Below are 26393 nucleotides of genomic sequence, written 5' to 3' on the forward strand. Positions count from 1 at the left end.
ACTGAGATTTTTGAAAGTCCATTAATCAATTTTCTAATATGTTTTATCTGTGGGCTACCTGAGATCTATTGGAGCATATCAGAATCAATAATTATTGAGTAATCAAGACCATATGCAAAAAAAAGTAGATTTTAATAATTATTTTATTAAGGAAAATGTTTAATAAAAAGACAACAAAATACAATAGTAAATGATTTACATGTCCTAACTCTCTTTTGTTTACTTTTATGTTCCAATCCACAGTTCTTCACAAGGATATCGGTCCTTGCCGAGCAGCAACAATAACAGGTACCCTCTCCAGGATTTCTCTTAATGATGATGAAGAAGAAAAGGGAACAAACCCTGAAGGGCTAAGCTATTCAACATTGCCTGGGAATGTCATTTCCAAAGTCATTATCCAGCAACCTACAGGTCTGCACATGCCCATGGGTATGAATGAGCTGGGCAATCAATGTTTAAAAAAAGAGAACAGTGAATTGCGGAGAACTGTGTACCTATGTACAGATGATAATTTGAGAGGCGCTGATATGGACATAGTCCATCCTCAAGAAAGAATGATGGAGAGTGACTACATTGTGATGCCCAGAAGTTCTGTAAATACCCAGCCATCAATGAAAGAAGAAAACAAAATGAATATTGGCATGGAAACCCTGCCCCATGACAGGCTATTGCACTATAAAGTGAATCCTGAATTCAACATGAATCCTCCTGTCATGGACCAGTTCAACATGAACTTAGAGCCACATCTTGCACCCCAGGAACATATGCAGAATTTGCCCTTTGAGCCTCGCACAGCTGTGAAGAACTTCATGGCCTCTGAGTTGGATGAAAACGCAGGATTATCGAGAAGTGAAACTGGATCAACGATATCAATGAGTTCTTTAGAAGTAAGCAATGGAACAAACCTTTTCTCAATATGTGAAAAATGGATAATATATACACAGACATAGAGACAGATACATAGACAGATGATAGGTAGGTAGATAGATAGATAGATAGATAGATAGATAGATAGATGGATATCAATAGATAGATTCATGGTGCATTGCTTTGGGGGGAAGAGAGTCGCATTAATTTTCACAGTATTGTCTAAGAATTTGGGGCATATTGGGATTAAAATTCTGAACATATGTTTTTTTTTTCCAGTAGGACATCATACTCCCCTTTCTCAAGATCATATTTTTTAACAGGAACTCTCTATATTTAAAAAGATACCTGTCCATTGTAATTGTCATAATGGGAAAAGAATGTAGTAGAGCACCCCTAAACAAACAGAAGGCCCTACTGATGTTTCTCAGGTACCAGAGGTCTTCTGATGGTTAGAGTAGTTTGTGCATGGCACTACAAACTTAAACCAAGGTCTGTATTTCTGTGTGAGGGAAGCCATTAAACTGGGATGTTTCAATGAGGTCTACCATTACTCTGATTATAAATTTTATTGTTACGTTAGATCAATGTATTTCAGAGAAAATATTTTGCCCTTAGCTCTTACATAACTATAACCACTAAATTTTGGGGTCTTAAATTGTGAACTCTCGAGAGGGATGTAAATCGAGCAGGCCAGGAGTCAGGGCTCTGAGCTCCAACCACATAGATTTTGTAAAAAAGCAAACCCCTCTCAGCTTCTTTTCTACCCATAAAATTATGTAAAGAGTAGCCAACAAATATCAGTGTCATTCATATTGTATCACAATTAATCAAGAAAGATCTAATCAAATAAGACAAGAAACGTCTAATTTTCTGTTGACATACATCCTGTTCCTGTTTTATATGTAAATTTTATATCTTTTGCCTTGATGTTTTGCTATAAATGCACTGCTGATATATTGCATATGTTTAGTATACAATGAAACACATGTAATATTTTATATGTGTTGCCAATTGTTTTAATATAACAGATTATTTCATTAGACAGTAATTGCTTACCTACTCTTTCCATCAGAAGTATGCTGATAATAATATATTCTAGTGTTCAAAAGGGACCAGAGGCAATTGTCCCTCTCTTCTCTCCACAAAACCCTGCCTTCCACTAGGTCAAGATGCAGAGAGGTCCTGAAAGGCTAGAGTAACTTGATACGTGGTGTAATTTTGAGGTTCTTCCCCACCTGGATCAAGGAAATTCCAGACAAAAATGGGCATGTAAATGGGATCTAGGCTAAATGTCTACATTCTAGATCAGTCTTAAACAGAATAGAGTTTCTGAGGAGAATCATTCCTTGGAACCAAAGGCATAGGGGCAGTGAAGCCAAGTTCACACCAGAGTGACTGGAGCTCCCTCAGGACAAAAGCATTCCATCTTTCTGAATTAGCAGAATACCTACTAATTTGCTTATCTCAGAGACTAGCAAGTCTTCTACAGCAATGCCCACATAAGTACAAACTACATAACATTTATGAAAAATCACAAAAGTTTTTAAAAGAATTTTCAGGGAGTGTGCATATAATAGCAATAACATCATAAATAATCAGAGTAACTGTATGAAGTATTTTACATAGCCTGGATCTTTAAAATGAGTATTTTACATAGAGGGGTTAGAATGGTATTGCATTAAAATATTTTGCTTATTATAAAAATGCTTTATATCTAAGAGCCTAAAAACCTTGCTGGGTTTGATATTGTACAGGTTGTGTGTGCTCGAACAATAGAGTGTATTTCCAAGTGCTGCTTTATTCAGTTGGTAATTTTTCTAAATCTCCACATCCTTTTTGTTAAGTGTAAGCATCATATATAAGTGTGATTTAGCCAAGAGATCTGCATTTAAATGACTTAGAAATCACAAGGATTTCATCTTGAAAAAGAAGAAAATTCAGGATTCAGACTGAGAATTCAGTTCCTTATTTTCATTCTTTCAAAGAGTTTGATAATTAGTAATTGCTTAGGGTGACCATTTTAGGAAATAGCTGAAAAAGAATATATAGAATGTGGAAATGAATAATAAAAATTAGCATTTATATAGCATCTTTCATTAGCAGGTTCTCAAATCCCCTTAAAAACATGAATTAATTGATCTTCACCCCTCTGTACAATGGTTAAGCTGTTATGCCCCTTGAAGTAAAGTCATTTGTTTGAGGTTACAGAGCAAGTGCCCAGCAAATCTAGGACAGGAATCTTTCTGTCCTGAGCAATTCTATGCTCTCCCAAAGAGACAGTAATGTGCCTGAACATTAGCATGATAGTAGCTTTAAAGTTCATTTAACTCTGGACAGACACTTGGTCTTAGGGAATAAAGACATGATGGATGAAGGCTAGGTATACACAACTAGCAGATTTTAGGGATAGGATGTGGCCATGAAGATAAAGGCTGTGGTGTGCCCTCCTTAATGAGTGGAGTGAGTTGTTAACTCTGCCACACTGTCTCTGCAGCAGGGAAGATGATCTTCTGACAATAAAAGACAAGCAGAAAGAAACCTAGAGTGTCTACATAGAGACTGGGAGAGGCAGTAGCCAGTGAAAGTGAGTGGCCATGTGGATGACATGAGGCTGTAGAAGAATTTGTGTCTGCTGTTCTGAGTGAGGAGGGAGCATCCTACCTGGGAAGCCGGGACAGCAGAGAATGGCCAGATGCCTCAGGATCCTTTCAAGGACATAATAAAAAAGTGTTCAAAGTAATTCAGGAAGTTGCCTCCAGAGGAGTGGGCTATCACAATCTGCCAAGGTGGGAAGTGGTGGGAGGAAGAGAAAGAAGAAGCTAAAAGTACCAGTTGCAGTGTAGAATGCAGTATTGGTGAAGGAGAGTGCAGGCAAGGAGAAGTAAGAGTCAAAGGAGAAAAAAAGAAAGCCCAAGAGTGGGTGAAAGTATTTATTCAAATAAGCAGGAGACAACAAAGCAAGAGCAAGGCTCCCCAACCCTGAAGACAGTGCCAGCAGAAAAGAATCCAACCTCCAGGGGAGCTTGTTCAGCTAACCCTCAATTATTGAATGTAGAAAGTTTAATCAATGCATGGAATTTCTTGGCATAAAAGCATATCCAGCTTTTCTCCCTTCTTAATATTACTTTATTTCTTTCTATCATGTAATATGTTATCTTTCATTTTTCCATATAGTACCCATTCTCAGAATGAACTTGTTAATTCTGAAAATTATAGATTTCCACAATTAAGGATTCATTGCAATATGAATGTGGTAGAATTTCTCACAATGGCTTCAGATCTAGAGGTCTTCTAGTTGCTTTGCTTAAAGTTAGGAAGAATGAAATCATCAGCAGCATTTACGTCATTCACCTTCTGTTAAGCAAAATATGTTGACTGTATAGTATGTATATAAAGCAAAAATTACGAGGTACTTTGGAGCAAGTGGGTAAAAACAGGTATCAGCATTCTCAAGCCATCGAGGACTATGAGATATAGTTTGATATCTTGTATTGTGGTTCTGTTCATTTTAGGAAAAAAATAGATCTGTCAGTGCAAGAAGATAGGTCGGTATTGGTTTTGACTTATTAATTAATGCCTTGTAGCTGGTAGATCTAAATAGGACACATTTCCTCACTCAGAAGTCTTCCCAACTTGTACATGGGTTTAGGGACCCTCTTCCCCAGGTCTCTTTCTGGCTGTGTGAGAAGACTGACTGCTAGGAAATACTTTGAGAGGTGGGAGGCTGGGGAGAAGAAAGATTCTCAGGGTGTTTCTACCCCTTTTTCTTCATTGGGTGCTACCTCCTGTCCCTTTAGCTTCAGTTCCATTTTGCTTCCAGCTTCCAGATCTTGTCTCCATCCCCAGTCTTGTCTCCCTTTGTCTGCCCAGCTTAGCAGAGCCAGTAGCTTCTTCTGTGAATCCCTGGTTTACTTTGTGGTCTCTTATATGGCTTCTCAGCTCCTCCACCATTGGATTCCTATGCGACACTTTGCTTAAATGTAAAGACTTTAAGTGGTTTGTGTTATCCACCTGATATGTCTTGCCTTAGCTTTTCTCATAACTCATCAGAGTTAGATAGTAAATGGCACACCTGATTTTTTAAACAAAGTTTTGCTACTCCAGGTTTCCTGAACATTTAGGTATAAACTTGAAATGATATATCTCAAAACATGCTCAGATAAAGCTCTCTCAATTGATAAATGGGTAAAAAGGGACACCAATCTAGGCTAACATTTTATACACCAGTTTTCCTCTGAGCATGAATTATAGAGCTCTCAGCATAATGGTTTTGAGAGGTAAAATATTTTAGCTATAATGTCCCATTGCAGGTGCCTCCTTTATGGCTGTTGTGAACATCAAATTAGATAATGTATGTATGTGAAAACCTTTTGAAAATTGTAAGGGGCACTTCAGATGTAAGCTTGTGTGATTATTATTTCATTGCCATTATATCTTGAGTATCGGTAAAGACGCTTGAATGCTGGACTAAGTCAAGATTCAGTATATTAGGCAAAATGTTATGGCCATACTTGGGAATTGGCAGACTCCATCACTAACAGAAACCATTATAGAATTGACCATTGTGCAGAAGCATCTTTTTCTTTTTGAAAATTTGTTTCTCATGCAGCTATGGGGAAAGGAAGGCTTACCCTTATTCAGTGTTTAGGTTTTGCTCCTGGGTTAGGGAATTTTGCAGGCATACAAGCAAAATTAGCTCAAATAAGTCATTTTTCAAAATCAATTATTCTTATCTTTCATTTGCACAGATATTTTGAATGGATTTGACACCAAGGCTTTCTCCTTGAGTGGGTTCATTTGCTCAGTCTGCAATAGAAACTTTTAATGGCAGTTAGATTGCCATTTATTAGCCCATAGAATTTATTCCTCACTGTGAATCTGCTAGCGTCTTGTCCAGATTAATTTGCAGAGACACAAACAATGAAGTATTCCCTTAGAGAAATTATTCATCATTCTACAAGATTTTGATATGAAGAGACACCTCTACGCATATCCTTCCTAAGTATTCCTCTGAGTAACCTCATACGTGTGTGGATTTTCTTGCTCTTAAATCATCCTAAAGAATCTTTCCCTCTATTAGTGATAGGCCTGCATTCCTCGAAAGGGTCTTGATCCTCTTGGTTGTCAGTTCATCCATTCAAATTGTTTTCTTGGTGTCTATAGCCCACCTGCTTATCCAAATTCTCCTAGAGTATTCCTGAGCAGAACAATAAAATGAAAGCAAAAAAACGAGTAACATTCTTTTGGATTTGTTTGGCTTCCATAGTGTAGCGCCTTCAGTCTTTCATCAATGACTTTGTGAATGTCTACTATTGGGCCAGGCCCTCTTGGGATATAAAAGTGGCCAAGATATATGTGGATCCTGCCCCTGTGGCAAATAAACTTTATGGAAGAGATAGATGATGAGCTGTTAACAAATGAATAATATGAAAAAGTGTGCTGTACTGGGCAGTAGCCATGGAATGTGACAAAGAGGCTTCTTCAGATAAGGTAGTCTGGGAAGCCTTCTGAAGTGCTCTTATGAGGTGAAAAGTTAAGAAGGAACATAGCTTGTGAGGCACCAAAGGGTCAGGGGATATTGCAGGCAAGAGAAATTCCAATTGAAGAGATTCCAAGGTAGGAAAGAGCTTGGAATATTCTCATAGGATTAGAAGACCTGTGTAGCAAAGGACAAGCTTCTCAGGATAGAGTTGGAATGGGAAGAAGAGGCCAGAACCTTGTAAAATAATAGAAGCAAATGAGGACAGTTAAGCAACTGTCATGATCATTTCTTCATCAATCCATCCAACCACCCACCCATCCATCACTTTGATGATTTGGATGGGAAAGAATTAGGATCTGGTGGTAGTGGGAGAGGGCTTAGGACAAATCACAGTTAGCACAGGAGCACAGTTAGGAGGCTACTGAGGTCACCCAGAAAAACAGTAAGAATGCCTTTGACTGTGGAGATAGAGAATAGTGCTCACTTCAAGATGTATTTTGGAGGCAGAATGGATGGCACCTGCTGGTGGATTTGATGTGCAGAATGAGAGGCAGGAAGGGCTGAAGGGTAATTCCTAAGCATCTGCCTTGACTGACTAGATATGCAATATTTCTTGTGATGGGAAAGACATGGGAAGGAAAAGGGTCTTTTCAATTGAAAAGATGGTATTTAAAACCATGGGAATGAATTGTTTCATCCAAGAGAGAATGTGAGAAAAAAAGAAAACTATGGAACTCAATGTTTAGAAGGCAGAGAGATGAGAAAAATCCAGCAAAGGAGACTTGGCAGAGTCACAGCAAATGAGAGTGTGAGGGTGGGGGAAACAAAAGGAAAAGCTGAGAGAGATGAATGTTCTAATGAGGAAGTGATAAACTTCCAAAGCTTCTGAGAATCCAATAAGATGAGGAGAGAAAATTGACCTTGGAAAGCGACCAGATGGAGCTCATCAGAGATCTTGACAAGAAGAATTTTAATGGAATGGTGAGGATAGAATACAAGTTGAGGTGAGTTCTAAGTGGGAAATTAAGAAAAGGAAAGTGCATAGAAGAAACATCATCTATTATGATAAAAGGGATGACTTGTATCAAGTTATTTGGCAACTTGGGGATATATATAGAGAGGGATTTATATCTTCATAAATATGTCTATACCATCCTGGCTTATTTTAAATTTATACATAGCATTTCTTCAATTATCAACATATAAGGAAAAGTATGACTTGGTCACTTTTCTTTGTTGTCTCTCTCTTTTTTTTTTTGTCTTTTTAGGGCCATACCTACAGCGTATGGAGGTTCCCGGGCTAGGGGTCAAATTAGAGCTGCAGCTACCAGCCTACCCCACAGCCATAGCAACATCAGATCTGAGCTGCATCTGTGACCTACACCACAGAGGTGAAGAGACCCCAAGGTAGGAAAGAGCAGCACCAGATCCTTAACCCACCAAGCAAGACCAGGGATTGAACCTGAATCCTCATGGATACTAGTCGGGTTCGTTACCGCTGAGCCACCGCAGGAACTCTGATTCTCATTTTTTAAACATGTAATCATTTGTTCCAACCACTTTCATACCTTAGAGTAACATTGAAGACAGCTCAGAGGGACGTTTGAATAAACATATAAGTCAGTTGCAGTTTCTACAAAGCTTCAGTGCTTTGAAAGATTTTCCAACACACTGCAAAACAGACTGTGAGGTGGTGAATATTATAATGAGGAAGCAATGAACAGAGTTAACATTCTGGTCCTCCCATGCCATCACAGATTTCCCAATGCAGATACTACTTTAAGATAAAATAGATTTTGCAATGGCAAACCCATTATGGAAGTGCAGTCTGCTACTGTGTTGTTGCATCATGGCTCATCAACTATCCCATGTTAGAATGATTTTAAGTTATTTAACACAAATTATTGTATATTGCCATCAGATTTTTTTCTCTCAAAGAAATACTATATTGATACTTTTTTTCCCCTTTAAGATATATTTGACAAGTAAAAGGTCAACTGCTTGACCTTTCTTTATGCTTACAAAGCATCTTCGTCCCATCGCTGTCAGCCTTGGATTGACTGGATCCTCTGTTATATTTGCTGAGTTCTGGGAACAATCAGAGAACTATCACAGGCATCTTGGCTATAAACTATAACTCACCCCTTGTACCACTGAGCAGTTATTGAATGACAGTGGAGAAAACACAGGGTTTGGAGACAGAAGATCAGAGTGTCAATCCCAGCTCATTTTATTACAATTCAGGTGAAGTAGACCAGTTATTTCAATTCCTCTGGTCCTCAATTTTCCTCATTCATAAAAGAGGAATAATGAATAATATTTTCATAACCATCCCACAGGGCAATTACCGTGTTCAAATGTAAAAGCACTTTGTAAACTATAAAAGATGGAAACACTTAGGCTTGTGGGGATGTGAGTAATATGACACAAATCTTAATCTCTTTTGGACTCTAAAAATCTGCCACTTTTTTTCCCACTTTCGATTTTTTGTGTCTTCACTGCTGTTGTTTGCCAGCCCATCCCACTCCCAATATCTTTCAGCTATTTTGATTGAAATCTACTTCATTAGTTCATTTCTTAGTCTAATCCATCAAGGTTGCTAGTTCTGCTGTACTTTTATGTTAGAAAGTGATTTTAATCAAATGAAATAGAGGAGGGAAATTTATGGGAGTACATCCATTTTCTTTTCCGTATTTCACATCCACATAGGTGACATCTGCTCTCATAAGAAGAATCTCTCTCCAGTACTCATCTGGAGTTTCCTTTTCTTTTGTTTTTGCTTCCGAAATCTGGAGCTTTCAACAATATGTATTCATCCACGTCTCCAGTTCTTAGGCAACACAGCTTTGCGTTCAGAAATGAAGAGGGCAGCATACAGCTATTAGAAACTTTGCAACAGTTTCAACACGTTTTCAACAGTTTCAACAGTTTTCAACACGTGCAGTGGGCAGGCCTCTTTGCTGGCTAACACTCTTTGTCATAAGGTTCCACTGATTTTCAAATGGAATGCAAAGTGCATGACTAATGCTCTGTAATAACTGCTTAAAACTGTCTCTGTGCTTGAATTTTGCTCAATTACGAAAGAATTTTGCTTAATGTGTACTCACAAAAATGTCCTGCTGAGTCACAGTGCGAGGAAGTGAAGTGTCCAAGGGCAGAAAGGAAACCCCAACAAGTGCTGGAGCTTGGCTTTGATACAGCACAGTCAGATAACAACAGTGGTAGGGAGGTGGCAAAGGAGGGATGGGTTAAATGGCTTCCCACACACGTCTGTCCTTCCAGGATGTCACCAGGGCTGGCCTAGGGCTGGAGAAAAGAAGCAAAGTAAGATGAGCAGGCTGAGTTTCCATCAAAGAAGGCAATCTCTCCTCAGCGCTCTCTTTTTTTTTTTTTTTTTTTTTTTAATTTAGAGCCACACCTGCAGGATATGGAGATTCCCTGTCTAGGGGTCACAGTCAAATCAGAGCTACAGCTGCCAGCCTATGCCACAGCCACAGCAACACCAGATCTGAGCCACATCTTTGACCTACATCACAGCTCATAGCAATATCCTTAACTCACTGAGTGAGGCTAGGGATCGAACCTGCAACCTCATGAATACTAGTTGGGTTCGTTACCACTGAGCCACAACAGGAACTCCTCAGCACTCTTCTTGACTGTACTTGAAGACTCTGTTTTCAATATTAAGCAGCTCCACCAAAATCAAATTATTTCAGAATTTTTAAACTTAAAAAAATGTATTATAGTTGACTCATAATGTTGTGTTAGTTTTAGGCATACAGCAAAGTGAGTCAGTTATACATACACATATATCTATTCTTTTTCAGATTCTTTACCCATGTAAATTATTACAGAGTACTAAGTAGATTTCCCTGTGCTATCAGTAGGTCCTTGTTACTTACCTATTTTATACATAGTAGTGTGTTTTAAAACAGAATCTTTCTTTTGGAAATATCACCTTCTGTTTATTGAAACATGGTTTGAGAAGTTGGTTACATATGAAGGACCCAGTTCTACAGGGACAATTTTAACTCTAGCTGGAGAAATTTAGTCATATTTTCCATTAAACTACATTTGTTCCTTTCTTTCTCTCCTAATTTCCAAGTTACAAGAATCTCTCACCCATCTTGGATGTGATTCCCTGTTAGGTTATTAAACTTTACAGAATAGCTGTTGAGATAGGAAAAGAGGAAAAAATAAAACATAAGTTTGCCCAAAGGTTTATATATTTTCCCAACTGCCTGAATATTATATGTTTTTAATATTTATTAAATTTCCCCGTGTTTCATTCCCACTTCCCTTTTTAAAAAGAAGCCTGCATTAGAAACTTTTGATCTCTAGTAATTTGGTATTCTCTTTCTGTATTTATCAGATATTTCCTTCTGTACCTAATCATTCTAAGAATCCCATGACTACTTAGAGCCGATGTTAAGAATACCTTCCCTACACTAATATTTTTGGTCATATTTATTTCATTTTAATTGTATTTCCTGATTTTTATAAAGGCCTATTTGTCTATAACTAGATTTGGGAACTGTTTAACAGAGTCAGAGGCATAGTGTGGTATTTACATCTCCATCTATATGCTGACAGGGTGTAGACTGTTTGATATTTGTTTTACTAAATTAGAATAAATACTTCAGTCCCTAAGTACCAGCAGGGAGAAGGACTTCCCTGTACTGGAGGACTACCAAATACCAAAAAAAAATTTGTGGGTGACTTACATAGAACTTTGGAATGTAGACAGCGAGTCAGATAAAATTTGGTAGAAATGAAGGCTGCAGAGGGGCAGGGGTGGTCTTGAGATGGTTACATGATTTTCCTACACAGATTTCAACCCTCTGTTGATAAAATGGTTTGCTATAGCAAACCTAAAGTTTCCTTCCAGATTGAACGTTTTACATGAATTTTCACCTAAAAATTTCTCCTCATTGAAAAAATTAGAGTTAAGTAGCCGAGATGAGAAATATATTGCATGTTTAATTCTTCAATTTTAAAGGAAGTCCCAAGTGAAAATGGAATAATGTAGATGGAAAAGTTTTAAATCATAAAAATTTTCACAGATTCTTATGTGAAGGATTTACTTATAACACAAAGAAGCAGGACTATCTTATTGGAAACAGTGATTTTCATTTTACTTGAATGACTAAACATAACTTATTCATTTTTCTTTTTTTAAAAAATACCTAACAGAGAAGAAAATCACGATATTCAGACCTTGACTTTGAGGTAAGTGTCTAAGAATTATTTTTATAATTTTACTTACTTAAATTCAAAATTTGAGAGAATTACTTAAACATATTACTCTGTGCAGCTATGTAGGGGTTCTGCCTCTTCGTGCGTGCGTGTGTGTGTGTGTGTGTGTGTGTGTAGGGCTGCACCCATGGCATATGGAAGCTCCCAGGCTAGGGGTCAAATTGGAGCTACAGCTGCTGACCTACGCCACAGCCACAGCAACACAGGATCTGAGCCACATCTGTGACCTACACCACAGCTCACGGCAATGCCAGATCCTTAATCTGCCGAGCGAGCCCAGGATCAAACCCATGTCCTCATGGATAACAGTCAGGTTCATTACCACTGAGCCATGACGGGAACTCTGGGGTTCTACTTTTTTAATTAAAGGAAAAGTCAAAGATTTTTAATTAAAATCCATGCTGTATAACTAGTTATCAAAAAAAAATTCAGTTGTACTTGCTTTAAATGTATGCTAAGACTGAGATTTTCCAGGCAAGTAAGGAATCCATTTCATAAATGCTGCAATAAGCAGGCAATTGATGGTGAGAGTTGAACTTTGTCAATCTGTATACCTCCCTCAGTTTGTTGGGAGGTAGGAATTTCAGTTTCTTGATTTTTCATGCTTAAAACTATTGTGTTTGTTTTACTTCAGTGATGACATGAAGAGAGCCTGTGAGTGGGCTTCGGCTGGGTAGATAGGCTTCCTCAGTTCTAACTTGCCTTGTGTCCTGATTCTGTTATATAGGCTCCTTGTGGTACATTCCAGACTCTTTTTTCCAGTAGCAAGTGTTGGTTCAATGTGCTCCTGTGTTTGGTAAATACCTTTTCATAGATATAAACAAGATGAAGATGTTCATTTTCCAATTTACATTGAATTTATATTGATGCTGTAATATTGATGGCAGAAATTACTGAAATCATAGCATTTGAGCAGCTTATGCTAAGCACAAAACTAATGATGTCTGAGTGTCACATAAAATGCACTTATGCATCTTGATAATTGGATATGATTCATAGCCTGCTGATATAATTGGATATAATACATTATAAATTTCTCCAGCATATTTGTACTGTTGTGATGCTTACCTAGAATTCAATACTCTTAGTTATAGTCCTAAAATTACCACAGCCTCTCAGAACATGGAAACTCATAATTCCATTGTTTCATTTATGTAGATGAGCACTGTAACTCAGTAATGCATATGAAGTATCAAAAATGAGCAATTGCGTTTACTTACTGCAATGGTACGCAAGCCCGGATTTTACCTTGAATAGAGTCTAAGGAGAACTAGTCTTTTTAAGCCATATTTCAATAATATTTGGTCAGGATGCAAAGTAATGATAATGAATCTGGCCTCAGTGATGATTTGGCTTAATTGTAGTAACCTGGCATAGGACCAACATTTCATTATATTTTAAGTTTTTTTAGGGTAGAAGTATCAAGACTATAAATTCAAAGAGAAAATAAGCAAAAATCTTAGATTCTTTAGTGCAGTTTAAGGTACAGATATTTTACATTTTTTCTATTAATTCTATTAATTCTTTGGGTAGCCAAAATAGAGGAGATATACACACACACATACACACACATATAGTTCTGAAACCAATCAATTATGTCAGTACCAAGGGAAGGAGATGGGAATTAACCCACTAGGCATCAGAGATAAAATATAGTAAAAACCTAGGTCTAAAATTAAGCCTCAGTGCAAGCAACTAAAGTTATATAACTGCAAATGCTGAAAAGAAATCTAATCATACTGTGTCATTTGGAGCATTAGAAAAACTGTTCTTTGTTGGTTTTTTTTGTTTGTTTGTTTGTTTTTGTATATTCTCTATGGCAACTGGTAACAGAGTCCTTAAGCTGGTACTTCTTCCTGTGCTTGGTATTCCAACATATAACCAGGGTATTAGCAAAATATGTGCTGACAATGGAAAGGAGTTGCAACTAAGCAACGCTGGATATTTTCTTGTGCTCTTTAATTGCTGTAGTTATTGTATGATTGCTGTAGGTGTCAAAATCTGCTAGAAAGTCTTTGAGATTTTTTTAACAAATTGTTTAGTACTGTTCTCCTTAGTCTATGTGCAGCTAAAGTTGTATAGCAAATATCTCATCCATGAGGTTCAGAAACATCATTGCCAATTGGGGAAATAACTATTAAAAAATAAGATAAAATAAAATAAAAAAGAAACATCACTGCCAGATTTAAATGCTGATGAATTTTAATGCAATTTATCTGTCCTTTATGGATGATCCCTGAGGAAGGGTTCAGGTTGTCCCCTCCCCATTTTAATTCAGGCTGGATAAATTAAATATGTTTATGTTAAGCTTTCTGATAACCCCCCACCCTGCCCCCTCTATCCTTACCACATAGTGTCATTTTGCCACTGATAGATAATCTTAGCTTCCTGGACTGCTGAAAGCATCTTCCCTTCAGGCTTTGGGCCTCCCACACTCCCCAGAATCTATACATGATAGCAATATTATCTTAACTCACATATCCATAAAACCCTGTGGGTAAATATCAGACCTGGGGAAGAGCCCTTTCATGTAGCCAGTCTCCAAGACAACACTGAGTAAAGAGGGCAGAGAGTTGATTGGTCATAAAATAGTGGAAAATGGATTCTTACTTTCTGGAAAGTACACAGAAAATACGGTAGTGATAATCCTATATGTTCTGTGTCCACATCACTTACTGGATTTATATTCCCAGCTCCAAACAGAAATCGGGTACATTGTAAGCATCCAATAACTTTTTGTTGACTGCATGATGAAAATTTGTATTTTTAATCCAGTTTGCTTTAATAAAAAATTATCAGGAGTTCCCGTCGTGGCGCAGTGGTTAACGAATCCGACTAGGAACCATGAGGTTGCGGGTTCGGTCCCTGCCCTTGCTCAGTGGGTTAACGATCTGGCGTTGCCGTGAGCTGTGGTGTAGGTCACAGACGCGGCTCGGATCCCGCGTTGCTGTGGCTCTGGCGTAGGCCGGTGGCTACAGCTCCGATTCAACCCCTAGCCTGGGAACCTCCATATGCCTTGGGAGCGGCCCAAGAAATAGCAACAACAGCAACAACAACAACAACAGACAAAAAGACAAAAGACAAAAGACAAAAGACAAAAAAAAAAAAATTATCAAATACTGAGTTGGGGCAAAGAGTATACCGAAAATGAACACTATGGAGGTAACACCTCAAAGATAGTCATATTGGACTTCAAAGATATCCATGTCATATATAATTCAAGGAGCTAGACATGGCAGGTAGAAATTCCCAGAGGAAGAAAAGTCATGGAGGTTGGCTGAGTGTAGTGTGTGCAAGGAATAAGAAGCAAGTCAGAATTTGCCATAGAATTGGATCTATGTAAGGAAAGAACAGACAGAGGAGATTATTTAGAAACTATATAGTGAAGGGCTTGTACCCCATGGGAAGAAATTTTACCTAATTTGTTGCTAAATGCTCCTAAGGTTTTTCTGGGTTTTTGTTTGTTTTTAGTGAGCAATTTTTTTAACTCTGATCTGGGCTTTAGAAAGATGAATATGGCAGTAATAATAATAAGATATTGTAGTTTATATAGTAAATGAGGAAATTGGAATGCAAATTAGGGAGAGACTGGTACAGGAAAGAAGAAATAAGGACCTATTTCCTAGATGTAGTAAAAGAGAAAGTGGATAAAGGGACCCTGCAGAGTCAAGATCCCTGAGCCTAGGACAAAAGGGGAGCAGAAGAAAGAGGGCTCTGCAGGTCTGAGCCTGAGTTTCCACTAGCACCATGGACAGATCCAGGGACGTCAAGGAGACTTCTAGCTAGGAGGAGTTGCATTTTAATACTTTGAGGATTATGGTGTATAACAAGACTTTAAATAAAAAATATTTGGCAGATGGTTTAAATTGTCTGTCTTGGAGTGAGGCCAAAGCTCAAGGAATTCTTAGGAATGCAATTACAAACCTCCATTCTGAAACTGTAATAGACGTTGTTATCCTTTCCATGTTAAAAAATATATGAAGAGAGGTATTTACTATGTATCTCCTCTTGCAAAAACATGAGTGTAAACCTTGTCACATTCTTCTAAGAGAATCATGCAGCCTCTTAAACATACCTTAGAATGTTCCTTCGAAGTTCATAATGAGCCCACACACACCTAGTAAACCTATGTTACTCAAACTGGGCAGAGGCAGTAGTAGGCAAAGGGCACAAGACAGCACAGACCAAGGGTAGTCATGACCTATCTTTGTGGGGACTTGATTTTATTAGAAGATTTGGGGGAACATGGTCAAGTAAGAGAAAATATTATTTTATGTTAACTTTTATCACTATAAACACAGTTAAGCTTTGACACAGAAGATAAAATTTATATTAATTTCTAAATTCAAAGCATACAATTTCTAAGAAACGTCTTGTTCATAAAAGGTCCCTTCCTGCTTTGCCCCCAACCCCAGCAGTGGGTGCATTCTATTAGGCAATCAGCACATTTGAGGAGGAAAAGTTTGAGGACTGCAAACTTTGCTATATCAATTTCTTCTATCTTGCTAAATTTAAAATGTTGCAAAATTATTTATTTGCAGCCAGGTATACCCTTGAGTGACAGTGACAAAATACTATATATATATATATACACCTAATTCAGTTTTTTTTTTTTTTTTCAGAGACTTTCTCTAGTTTCTTTTAAGCCCTGGGTACAGTTATTCAAATAGAAACCTTTGAAATGTAAATAGACACTGTAATGTCAGACAGTTCAAGTGGCTACAGGTTCTGTCCTGTGGATCCTTTGGGACTCTGGCCAAAGAACAGCCCATAAATCTTCCTCTTCCCACAGTGTTGCTTTAAGAGTCAAGCTTAGGAGTTCCTGTTGTGGCTCAGCAGCTTAAAAACCCAACATAGTCTTCCCTGAGGATGTGGGTTCAGTCCCAGGTCTCACTTAGTGGGCTAAGGATTTGGCATTGCCACAAGTTGCAGCATAGTTCACAGATGTGGCTCTGATATGGTGTTGCCATGGCTGTGGCTGTGGCTGTTGTGGTGTAGGCTGGCTGCTGCAGCTCTGATTCAACTCCTAGCCCAGGAACTTCCATATGCTGCAGGTGTGACCATAAAAAAAAGAGTCAAGATTAATTCCTGCAGTATGTGTCGCTTCCTTAACATGAGTTTTTTTGTTGTTGTTTTTTGTTTGTTTGTTTGTTTATTTTCCCACTGTATAACAAGGGGATCAAGTTATCCTTACATGTATACATTACAATTACATTTTTCCCCACCCTTTGTTCTGTTGCAACATGAGTATCTAGACATAGTTCTCAATGCTACTCAGTAGGATCTCCTTGTAAATCTATTCTAAGTTGTGTCTGATAAGCCCAAGCTCCCCATCCCTCCCACTCCCTCCCCCTCCCATCAGGCAGCCACAAGTCTTTTCTCCAAGTCCATGATTTTCTTTTCTGAGGAGATGTTTATTTGTGCTGGATATTAGATTCCAGTTATAAGTGATATCATATGGTATTTGTCTTTGTCTTTCTGGCTCATTTCACTCAGTATGAGATTCTCTAGTCCCATCCGTGTTGCTGCAAATGGCATTATGTCATTCTTTTTTACGGCTGAGTAGTATTCCATTGTGTATATATATCACATCTTCCGAATCCAATCATCTGTCAATGGACATTTGGGTTGTTTCCATGTCCTGGCTATTGTGAATAGAGCTGCAATGAACATGCGGGTGCATGTGTCTCTTTTAAGTAGAGTTTCGTCCGGATAGATGCGGGGTCATATGGAAGTTCTATGTATAGATTTCTAAGGTATCTCCAAACTGTTCTCCATAGTGGCTGTACCAGTTTACATTCCCACCAACAGTGCAGGAGGGTTCCCTTTCCTCCACACCCCCTCCAGCACTTGTTATTTGTGGACTTATTAATGATGGCCATTCTGACTGGTGTGAGGTCCTTAACATGAGTTTTAACATCACTTCAGACTGGTGTTCAACAGCCCACTCTGGATTGAAGACACCTATGCAGAACAGTAAGAAGAAGAAAGATAACCCTAGTTTTATACTAGTAAATATGGACAATGGCAGGAGAGATGCATAAACTCCCAAGGCTAGAAAAGGTAATTCAGGCCAAGCGATTTCTAATTCCTATCAGCATATTATTTCCCAGTCCCTTCATCTAAAGTTTATAGTCAGAAAAAGGTGGGGAATCTCCCAACAGTGTCTTTCAGTTTATAGAAGTTTATGTATAGTAATGCCCATCTTATCTGTAATTCAGATTTAAAGAGATCCCAACTCTATGATTCACATTTCTGAATTTGGAAGAGAAAAGCTTCAAATGGTTTGTTTCCAACCCACCCTTTATAAGTCACTTGTATGGGAAATAGAAAACAAGAGGAGCTGAAAAGAGAGGCAGGGTTCCTGTCTGAGGCCAGTAAAATGAGTCTTCTTTCCAGTGAGAAGATGTCTTGACTAGAAGGAGAGGAGGCAAGATGTATGTTGGCCTTCCCTGTTGCAGGCACCTCACTGGCCTATATGTCTGTGACATCTCATTTATTTATTTCATTTATTCTTACACATTTGTTGAGCACCAGCTGAATGCCAAATACCAGCTAGGTGTCAGGGATACAAAGTCACTGCCAACGAGACACGATATGGAGACCAGCCATTCAAACCAGAATTTTAGTACCATGAGACTGTTCTAGGATGCCCAATAGCCACAGAAGTTATGGGCTTTCTCAGAAAGCCCCTCATTCACCCTAGATTGTTTCATTTCCTTTTCTATCTGAATCCTGAGGTGACATAAACACAAACTTGAATACTCTGATAAAGGATGCCCCCTGAGACTGCAGGATCCATCTAAGACAGCAGCATGCAGAGAACCAACTTGGGTTCAGAATGTTCCAGCCTCTGGCCACCTGTATGATCTGGGAGCTTTCTTTATGCAATCTCTCCACCTGAGTCTCCTAATCAGTCAAGTGCAATAATGACCACTACCTCCCAGTGTTATTGTGAGGATTGGGAAAAATAATAACAGCTACTATTCTTAAGTGGCTCTTATCTGTGTGCTCTTGTGATAAGTAATTTATAGCCTTTTTTTAAAAATCTTCAAAACAACCTTACAAGCTTATCCTGACTGCTAAAATGTGGCTAGAGGGAGATTGGACAACAACTCAAAAGCCAAGGAACTGTATCTAAATCCAAGTTTATCCAGACCTAGAGCCAAAAGATTCAACATGTCCCAAGTATTTAATTGAGGAGGTTGCCTGGGATATAGTAGGTGCTCAAGACATGAAGTTAGGAGTTCCCACTGTGGTGCAGCGAAAATGAATCTGACTAGGAACCATGAGGTTGTGGGTTCAATCCCTCGAATCATTGGGTTAAAGATCTGGCGTTTCGGTGAGCTGTGGTGTAGGTTGCAGATGTATAGGATCTGGTGTTGCTGTGGCTGTGGCATAGGCCAGCAGCTAAAGCTGGGATTCAACCCTTAGCCTGGGAACCTCCATATGTCACAGGTGTGGCCCTAAAAGGACAAAGAAAAAAAAAAAAGACGTGAAGTTAATTTACATCCTAATTTTTCTAAAACACGTGAAATTTCATGCAAGAACTTTACAACTTATCATTTTTTTCTCTAATTTCAACAATTAAAAGGCTGCAAAGTCTGCCTTCCTTGAGTTACACATATACAAAATGAAAGATAAGAGTCCTATAAAATAAGAAATTAGGATGCACTATTTTTGCACAGGTAGGTAGGTTCCTGGTCCTCTCAGGATAGGGCTTCAACGTACCTTCAAAAAGGCTGAGTGATAATAACTGGAGTGGAAGGGAACATTACCCACCATTTATCTTTATTGCAAAATATGCCTGTAATAATTGGTAGGCATTATAACTGGAGGAATCTGGATTTTATATGTATTTCCTATTAGAATATATTTGATTATTTATATAGAAAATTCACGTGAATTACAGTTTTGTCACAGAAATCAATTTCTTTGATGTTTAAGTCACAAAAGAAAGAAAAAGATAAGGAGATAAACCCTAATGTCAGTAAAAAAAAAAAAATCCAAATTCTAAAAATAGCCATCAAAATGGACCAGAAAGATTTATAAGCATGAAAACTTCTAATTAGGTGATTAAAATTATCAAAGGCATGGCTGCTTCAAAAAATAATTATTTAGGCAAGTAAATAAATAAGCAGAAACCTTTATTACTTGTGAAAACTAAAACTACAGCTAAGTTTTTACCTCAGAACAAGGCTGGGTTAGAACCCTCCAATACTCACTGTGATGCTGGCTTTCTTGTCAATGGAACCTGCCCCACTAAAAAAGATGAAATATATAATTGAGTCTGAGGACAAGAAGGAGTCATGCATGGAAGCTCAAACTGAGCCCGTGACAGAAACATGAGCGTTCCATTGGCGGCCCTAATATGGTACTCCTCTCAAAACCAGCAGGCCATCATTGCTATGGTGATTTCTGACTGTCCCAAGGAGGCAATTTCAAACTACAATGATTATTTGGCATGAGAATGTATTTGCAATTAATATTTCCTTGTAGGAAGGACCCACGATTTCAGCATCTAAATTTTCCATTTGTTTTTAAATGTATTTCAGGGTCCTTGAGCTTTCTTTTCTTGTTCAGAGTAGCTTTTCATGAACTTATGGAGGACATTGCAGATTGCCCTTTTGGTTATATAGCATTGATGTCCCATATATATGTATGAATGTGTGTGTATATATATATATATATTTTTTTTTCTGAGAATGTCAACAATCCAAGTCCTCAAAATAAAATCCACCCAGTTCAGAATCAGGTGCTGCCCATTCAAACAGAATGCAACCTAAAACTCCAGTCAGTTAATGGATCCTCATTTCCATGGGATTTGTTTTGACACTTTTTGTTTTGTTAAGTATACTTTATCCATTAGAGATATTTGGTTACAAGAGAGAGATAGAGAGTGACTTTGGCCGGCAGACAAAATAAAACTTTGTTGGAAGGATATGGAAAAATTCACTTTTTGGCAGGGGATGGTAAGGACCTCGACTGACATTTCCCCAGTGTAAAGTCAAAATCCTCTTATAAGATGAAAGAGAAGTAGAGACGACCCAGACAAACTCATCACACAGCCACCTTAGAGCGGGCAAGCTATTCCAATAATATCAACTATGGTAGAAGAGAATGAGTCCTTTTCTTTGGAAAGTAATGTTCTCCTTGAGGAAATGGGATTTGGGCATAAGATTAAAAATTGGACTAGGAATTCTCTACATTTTATGAAATGGAAGAAAGAGAACAAACAGGATGCAGAGATAAATGATTTGAGAATTTGCAACTTAAAAATGAATATGCAATGAATTGGAAATCTGCTTCACTTGGATTTATCTCAGCAAATTTCCTTATCACCTACTCCCATAACGACACCACTTATTTCCTTATCATAGTCGAATTTGACTTGTATTTGAGTTACTGTGTGATTAGTGCCTATGTCTTCCATTATACCTCAAGCAATAAAAGGGCAGGAACTCCACCAGATTTTGTGCACGTTGTTACTCCAGCACCTAGCTCAATATGTGATGTTCATGAATATGTATTAACTGACAGAATGAAATTATCTTTAGAGAAATGTCAGTAGTATGACATCACTGCTACTGCAACCCAGCACAAAGTAACTGTGTGGTAAGATTCATTATCATGAAAAACAGTATCAGTAAGTTAGAACCAGAGTCGATATTCTGACAACTGTAATTTTTTCACAAAAATGTGCTTGTGACACAAATCCATATTTTAATCAGTGTCTTAGGACCTGGTGCTGCCGGGGGAATATTTGCCTCCCCAAGGATACCAAGTACTACTTTGTTGGTCAGCTACTTGATCCTCAAAAGTCTTCCTTTGTGCTTATGCAAATCCTCCCTCTCATCAGTCTCCATCAGCTATCACTCGTCAAGTTATGTTTGCCTAGTGTTTCTCAGTGAATCCTACAAATCTGTTTCTTGTACTCTCCCCCAAACTGATGGGGAAGTTAAGCACTCTTTAGCCACATACTGTGTTTCATGTTCCTGTCACAAGGGATGGTGCCACATTCCTATCCTCCCGACCTGACTCATCAACAGCAAACTCCTGGAGCTAAGAGAAGCCAAGATGGAAATAATCTGCCTTTCAGTCTTCAGCAAGACTTTATACTTCTCTCTTATAAAAGTAGGCTAGTGAAAATAGAAGAATTAGCTAGACAAAGTATTGCCTGAATTCCATGTCATTAAATATAGGAAATTAAATTTGGCAAAAAAGAGAATAAGGCTTTTTTTCCCCTCTCTTTATGGCTGCCTCTGTAGCATGTGGAAGTTCTCAGGTTAGAGGTCGAATTGGAGCTGCATCTGCCAGCCTACGCCACAGACACAGCAACGCCAGATCTGAGCTGCATCTTCAATCTCCTCCACAGCTTGCAACAATGCTAGATCCTTAAAGCACTGAGGAAGGCCAGGGATCAAACCCACATCCTCACGGACACTATGTTGGGTCCTTAACCTGCTGAGCCACAGTGGAAACTCTGAATAAGGATTTTTAAAATAAGTTAAAGATGCCATTTGCGTTTCTCTTTTCCCTTTTTTTTTTTTTCCTTTGTTCTCAAGGAGATAAAGTGTTCTATGCAAGTGTCTTTTTAGAAGAAAATTAAGCATTATAGATCTTCCTCCAAAGATATATTTCTTTTTCAAAGCAAATCCTTACTTTTAAAAATATTTGGTAATTAAAACAATAGACCAATTGTTCAAATCATAGCTTAGGCAGGACTGTAGTATAGTTATGCATTCCACATGAACAAATACTGAGTTATGAAGCATGTGCTTAAAAAGACTATAAAATCTTATATAAATATGAAGGCACAATCTTGGAGAACCACCAAAACTTTGATATTTTCAACTTTTAAAAATCACAATTGAGGAAGGTTTTTTTTCCTTTAAAATAATATTCATTAATAACAGGGGCTTTATTATCTAACTCTTAGTGCTGTTTTAAATGCCCTGTGATAGTAAAAGACTTCACCCATGACACCTACCCCAAGGTCATTTTTATTTGACTTATTTGTTGAATTGTGATGAGTTTGCAAGAAAGATGTAACCAGGATAAAGAATATTAACGTATCTATATCTCTGGTCTTAAAAATTCATCAACTACACAATTTATGCTCTGAATTCTAATTGTTAAGATTCTACACCATTTTGTAAGCAGATTTATGAAAGCTATGGGGCCAGGTTTTTCTTCTTTGAAGCTTAGTCATTATTCACATGGAAAGTTAAGATTTTTAGATCTCACATTAAATTTCAGGCACTTTAGTGCATTGAGTCAGCCTTAAATGGCAGGACCTGGGATTTTGCTCCCCTTTAGTACAGCCAGCTAGGATTTTGGTATTTCTAGAAATAAAACATTAAAAAATAATATTTCCCATGACAAACATTGAGAGACTCGGCTGCTTTACAAGTCAAAAATTTTAAACATTTTTTTTATATTGTAACCATTTTTGTAAGACAGCTTTAACTTTGAATGATGAAAATCTTACACAGGAATGATGGCTACATTTTTAATGTACCCACAAGAGAAAACTATTTTTTGTAATCTTGTAAGTGGAAGAAAAAGCCGATCCTTCATGTTCCAGAAGTGCTGACTACAAAACAAGGATTTGGTGCAACTCGTTTGCATTTGTGGCATCTTTTGGGACCTCCTAGTTCCTGCAAAACTGATTTCCTTTATTAGTGTAGCAAAATATTACATCTCTTCTTTTAATATATAAGTCAACTTAGAAATGAGACCTATCTCATTCTCTTTTGCAGAAGGTCATGCATACAAGGAAGAGGCATATGGAACTGTTTCAGGAACTCAATCAGAAATTTCAAACTTTGGACAGATTTCGGGACATACCAAATACAAGCAGTCTGGTGAGTCTTCTTTGCTTCCTCAGTGTCTGAGGCCGTGATAATGATGTGTTGTGTCAGCTGTCACTCCTGCCCTCGGGGAGCTCCCAGTTGTCTTGGGAACACAAGAATGGCATACATAGAAAAACAACAACCCCCAAAAGTGCTTCAGAATGTATGTACTAAGAAGCAAATTAGGAATGTAGAATCTTTAAGCTTTTTAGTCATATTTCAAATGTTCTTAATTATAAGGTTAAATTGGAATTAGTTATATATCAAAAATGTGTTGGATTCTCTTAGCCCTTTTATCATCAGAGTTAAAAGTCTGCTAATTCAAATTTCTAAATAGTTGACTAAATATTTTCATTTGAATGCATGGCATTTTAAGGTCATAAAATGTAATATATATTAGATAATATAAATATATAATGTATATAGCACATAGATAATATCTATATTTGTCTAGCTATCTATCCATTGAGAGAAAGAAAGAGTTGAGTGGTAGGTTTGGTCTCCCAGTGTTTTAGGATACACTTTAGCACTCGGGGCTTTGTTGCTTGTGACCATTTTCTTCATTCATTTCCACTACTAAAAGCTTAGCATAGGAATTAATCAAATAAAATGATATTTTGCAATTATACATGCATGGCACAATCAGAACCCCAGAGAAGGCTACATAATTATTTGTGAGAGCACTGGGAGCCTGGGTCCAGAATCAGTTTGATGGTTTGACAAGATATTTCAATTTTATGATGGTGCAAAAACAATATGTATTCAGTAGAAGTCATACTTTGAATTTTGAATCTTGATCTTTTTCTGGGATAGCAAAATATGAGGCTGGGCAATGGCAGTGATCACAGCTCCCAGGCAGCCCCATAATCATGAACATAAATGACGGATACACTTAAAACCACTGTTTTTCACTCTCAGACAGCATTCAATAAATTACATGATATATCCAACACCTCATTATAAAATAGGCTTTGTGTTAGATAATTTTGCCTAACAATCAAGTAATGTAAATGTTCTGAGCACCTTTAAGGTAGGCTAGGTAAGCTATGGCAGTCAGTAGGTTAGGTGTTAAATGCATTTTTGACCTAGGTATTTTTCAATTTATGATGACTTTAGTGGGATATAAACCCCAGATCTGTGGTAGAAAGTTCAGTCAGAAACTACCTGATCTTGGAGTTCCCATCGTGGCTCAGTGGTTAACAAATCTGATTAGGAACCATGACGTTGTAGATTCGATCCCTGGCCTTGCTCAGTGGGTTTAGGATCCAGCGTTGCCGTGAGCTGTGGTGTAGGTCACAGATGTGGCTTGGATCTGGTGTTGCTGTGGCTCTGGTGTAGGCCGGCAGCTACAGCTCCCATTAGACCCCTAGCCTGGGAACCTCCATATGCCGCAGGTACAGCCCTAGAAAGACAAAGACAAAAAAAGAAAAAAGAAAGAAAATACCTGATCTTGAGCAAGTTACCAACTCAGGGTTTGTGAACCTCAATTTTTTGCTTCTAAATTGAGCATAGAAAAGAGTAATTGATAATACGCTTCCTTTGGTCCGTACACTTTCCAAAGCAGGTAGGGCCTCTAAGAGGCTATGAGAGCTGGCACTGGGACAGCCATCTGACCCCAGTGCCTTCACTCCAAGCATGGCCCTTCTTTGCCTCACACTTCTGCAGCACTTGGCTAGACTTCCCCCTCACAGCCTTGGGCTTTCTGAAATACAAACCACTCTAAGGTGTTTGGTTACCTGTTAAAGCTACTGAGACTTTCACATGTAGGTGAGTCTTAGCCTTGGCTTCCTGATTAGTACCATTAGCTTATCAAGAGCAAGAAGGTATCTGTGTTTTTTCTTATATTCCTCTCAGTACTAAGTATAATGTTGGTCATGCATGGTAAGTTGCCAGTAAATGGCCACTCTTGATTTCCTGCATATCTAAAAGTTTAATCTGCATTTGTTAAATGAAGGTTATAAGAAACACTATACCCTTTAACTCTTCACTGATCTCTAAATAGTGTGCATATATCAATTTTCCTCCATAGAGCAGGAATCATGCATCATGTGGAATCATCAGCACAATGCTAGGTACACAGAAGATACTTATATGCAGTGAGTGGTTCTTTCTCATCTCCTCCCCCAGATATGAAGTTGTCGGTTTTTAGTTAGCAAGAAAATGTAAATCACATCATTGAGATTAGACCTAAATGTATTAGCTGCTCGTTTTGAAATGTTGAAAGATAACATAGAAATAAATTGAAGAAACTTCATTTTGTTTTTTATTATAAAAAAAGGAGAAAGTTATGTTTACAAATCTGAAAGGCTTATGCAACAGATACAGCTGGCTGACGCTATAATATGATTGTAATTTCCCCTTGTATAGTCTGGGTGTTAAATCATTAATGGCACAAATATCTGTATCTCAGTTTCCTGACAACTGAAATAGTCTACTAATTACACCACATCTCTGCAGCAGCATGCCTTTTCTAGAAAAGATTTATAAATATTTATCATTTGGGAGGTTGGGAGTGTGGAGGCTAGTTGTCATTGCTGCTTCACTATTGTCCTAAATACATGAGAACAGAGGAAAAAAATCCTTATTCGGTTTTGATTAATAAGGAACATGTGAGTGGGTTCATTATCCTTAATTCAGTCATATAATTCATAGTGGCACATCACTGATGAAACAGTGCATAATTGGGTGGAGGAAGACATTTTCAAAACAAAAACCTCAAAGTCTTTTTCCTTTTTTTTTTTTTTTTTTTTTTCTGGCTACTAACTCACAACACCTGCCTAGGACTGCAAATGATGGTAATTATGTAGAATTGGGGGAACCAAAGGGAAACCAAAAGACTATTTAGTCCATCTCCCTGCTTCCAGGCAGGACAGCACTTGAATCACCTACAAGGAATAGGCATCCTTAAGAGCACTCTCACTGTGTGTCTT

The 26393-nt window shown here is 37.9% G+C and overlaps 1 protein-coding gene across 25 annotated transcripts in view; it reads left to right on the plus strand.

Annotated features, from left to right (window-relative positions):
- Positions 1-26393, plus strand: part of ADGRB3 (adhesion G protein-coupled receptor B3) — a 732591-nt gene that overhangs the window by 701685 nt on the left and 4513 nt on the right. For all 25 annotated transcript variants that reach the window (XM_021072833.2, XM_021072856.2, XM_021072841.2 and 22 more), the window contains 3 exons: positions 244-887; positions 11546-11581; positions 23371-23475. In XM_021072833.2, coding sequence (XP_020928492.1) covers positions 244-887; positions 11546-11581; positions 23371-23475 — 785 coding nt within the window. The remainder of the gene's footprint in view (positions 1-243; positions 888-11545; positions 11582-23370; positions 23476-26393) is intronic.

The sequence above is a fragment of the Sus scrofa genome, chromosome 1, assembly GCF_054392235.1.
Source record: "Sus scrofa isolate SSC_HxYL_T2T_F1_AM1 chromosome 1, Sscrofa_HxYL_maternal_Yorkshire_Landrace_v2.0, whole genome shotgun sequence".
NCBI lineage: Eukaryota > Metazoa > Chordata > Mammalia > Artiodactyla > Suidae > Sus > Sus scrofa.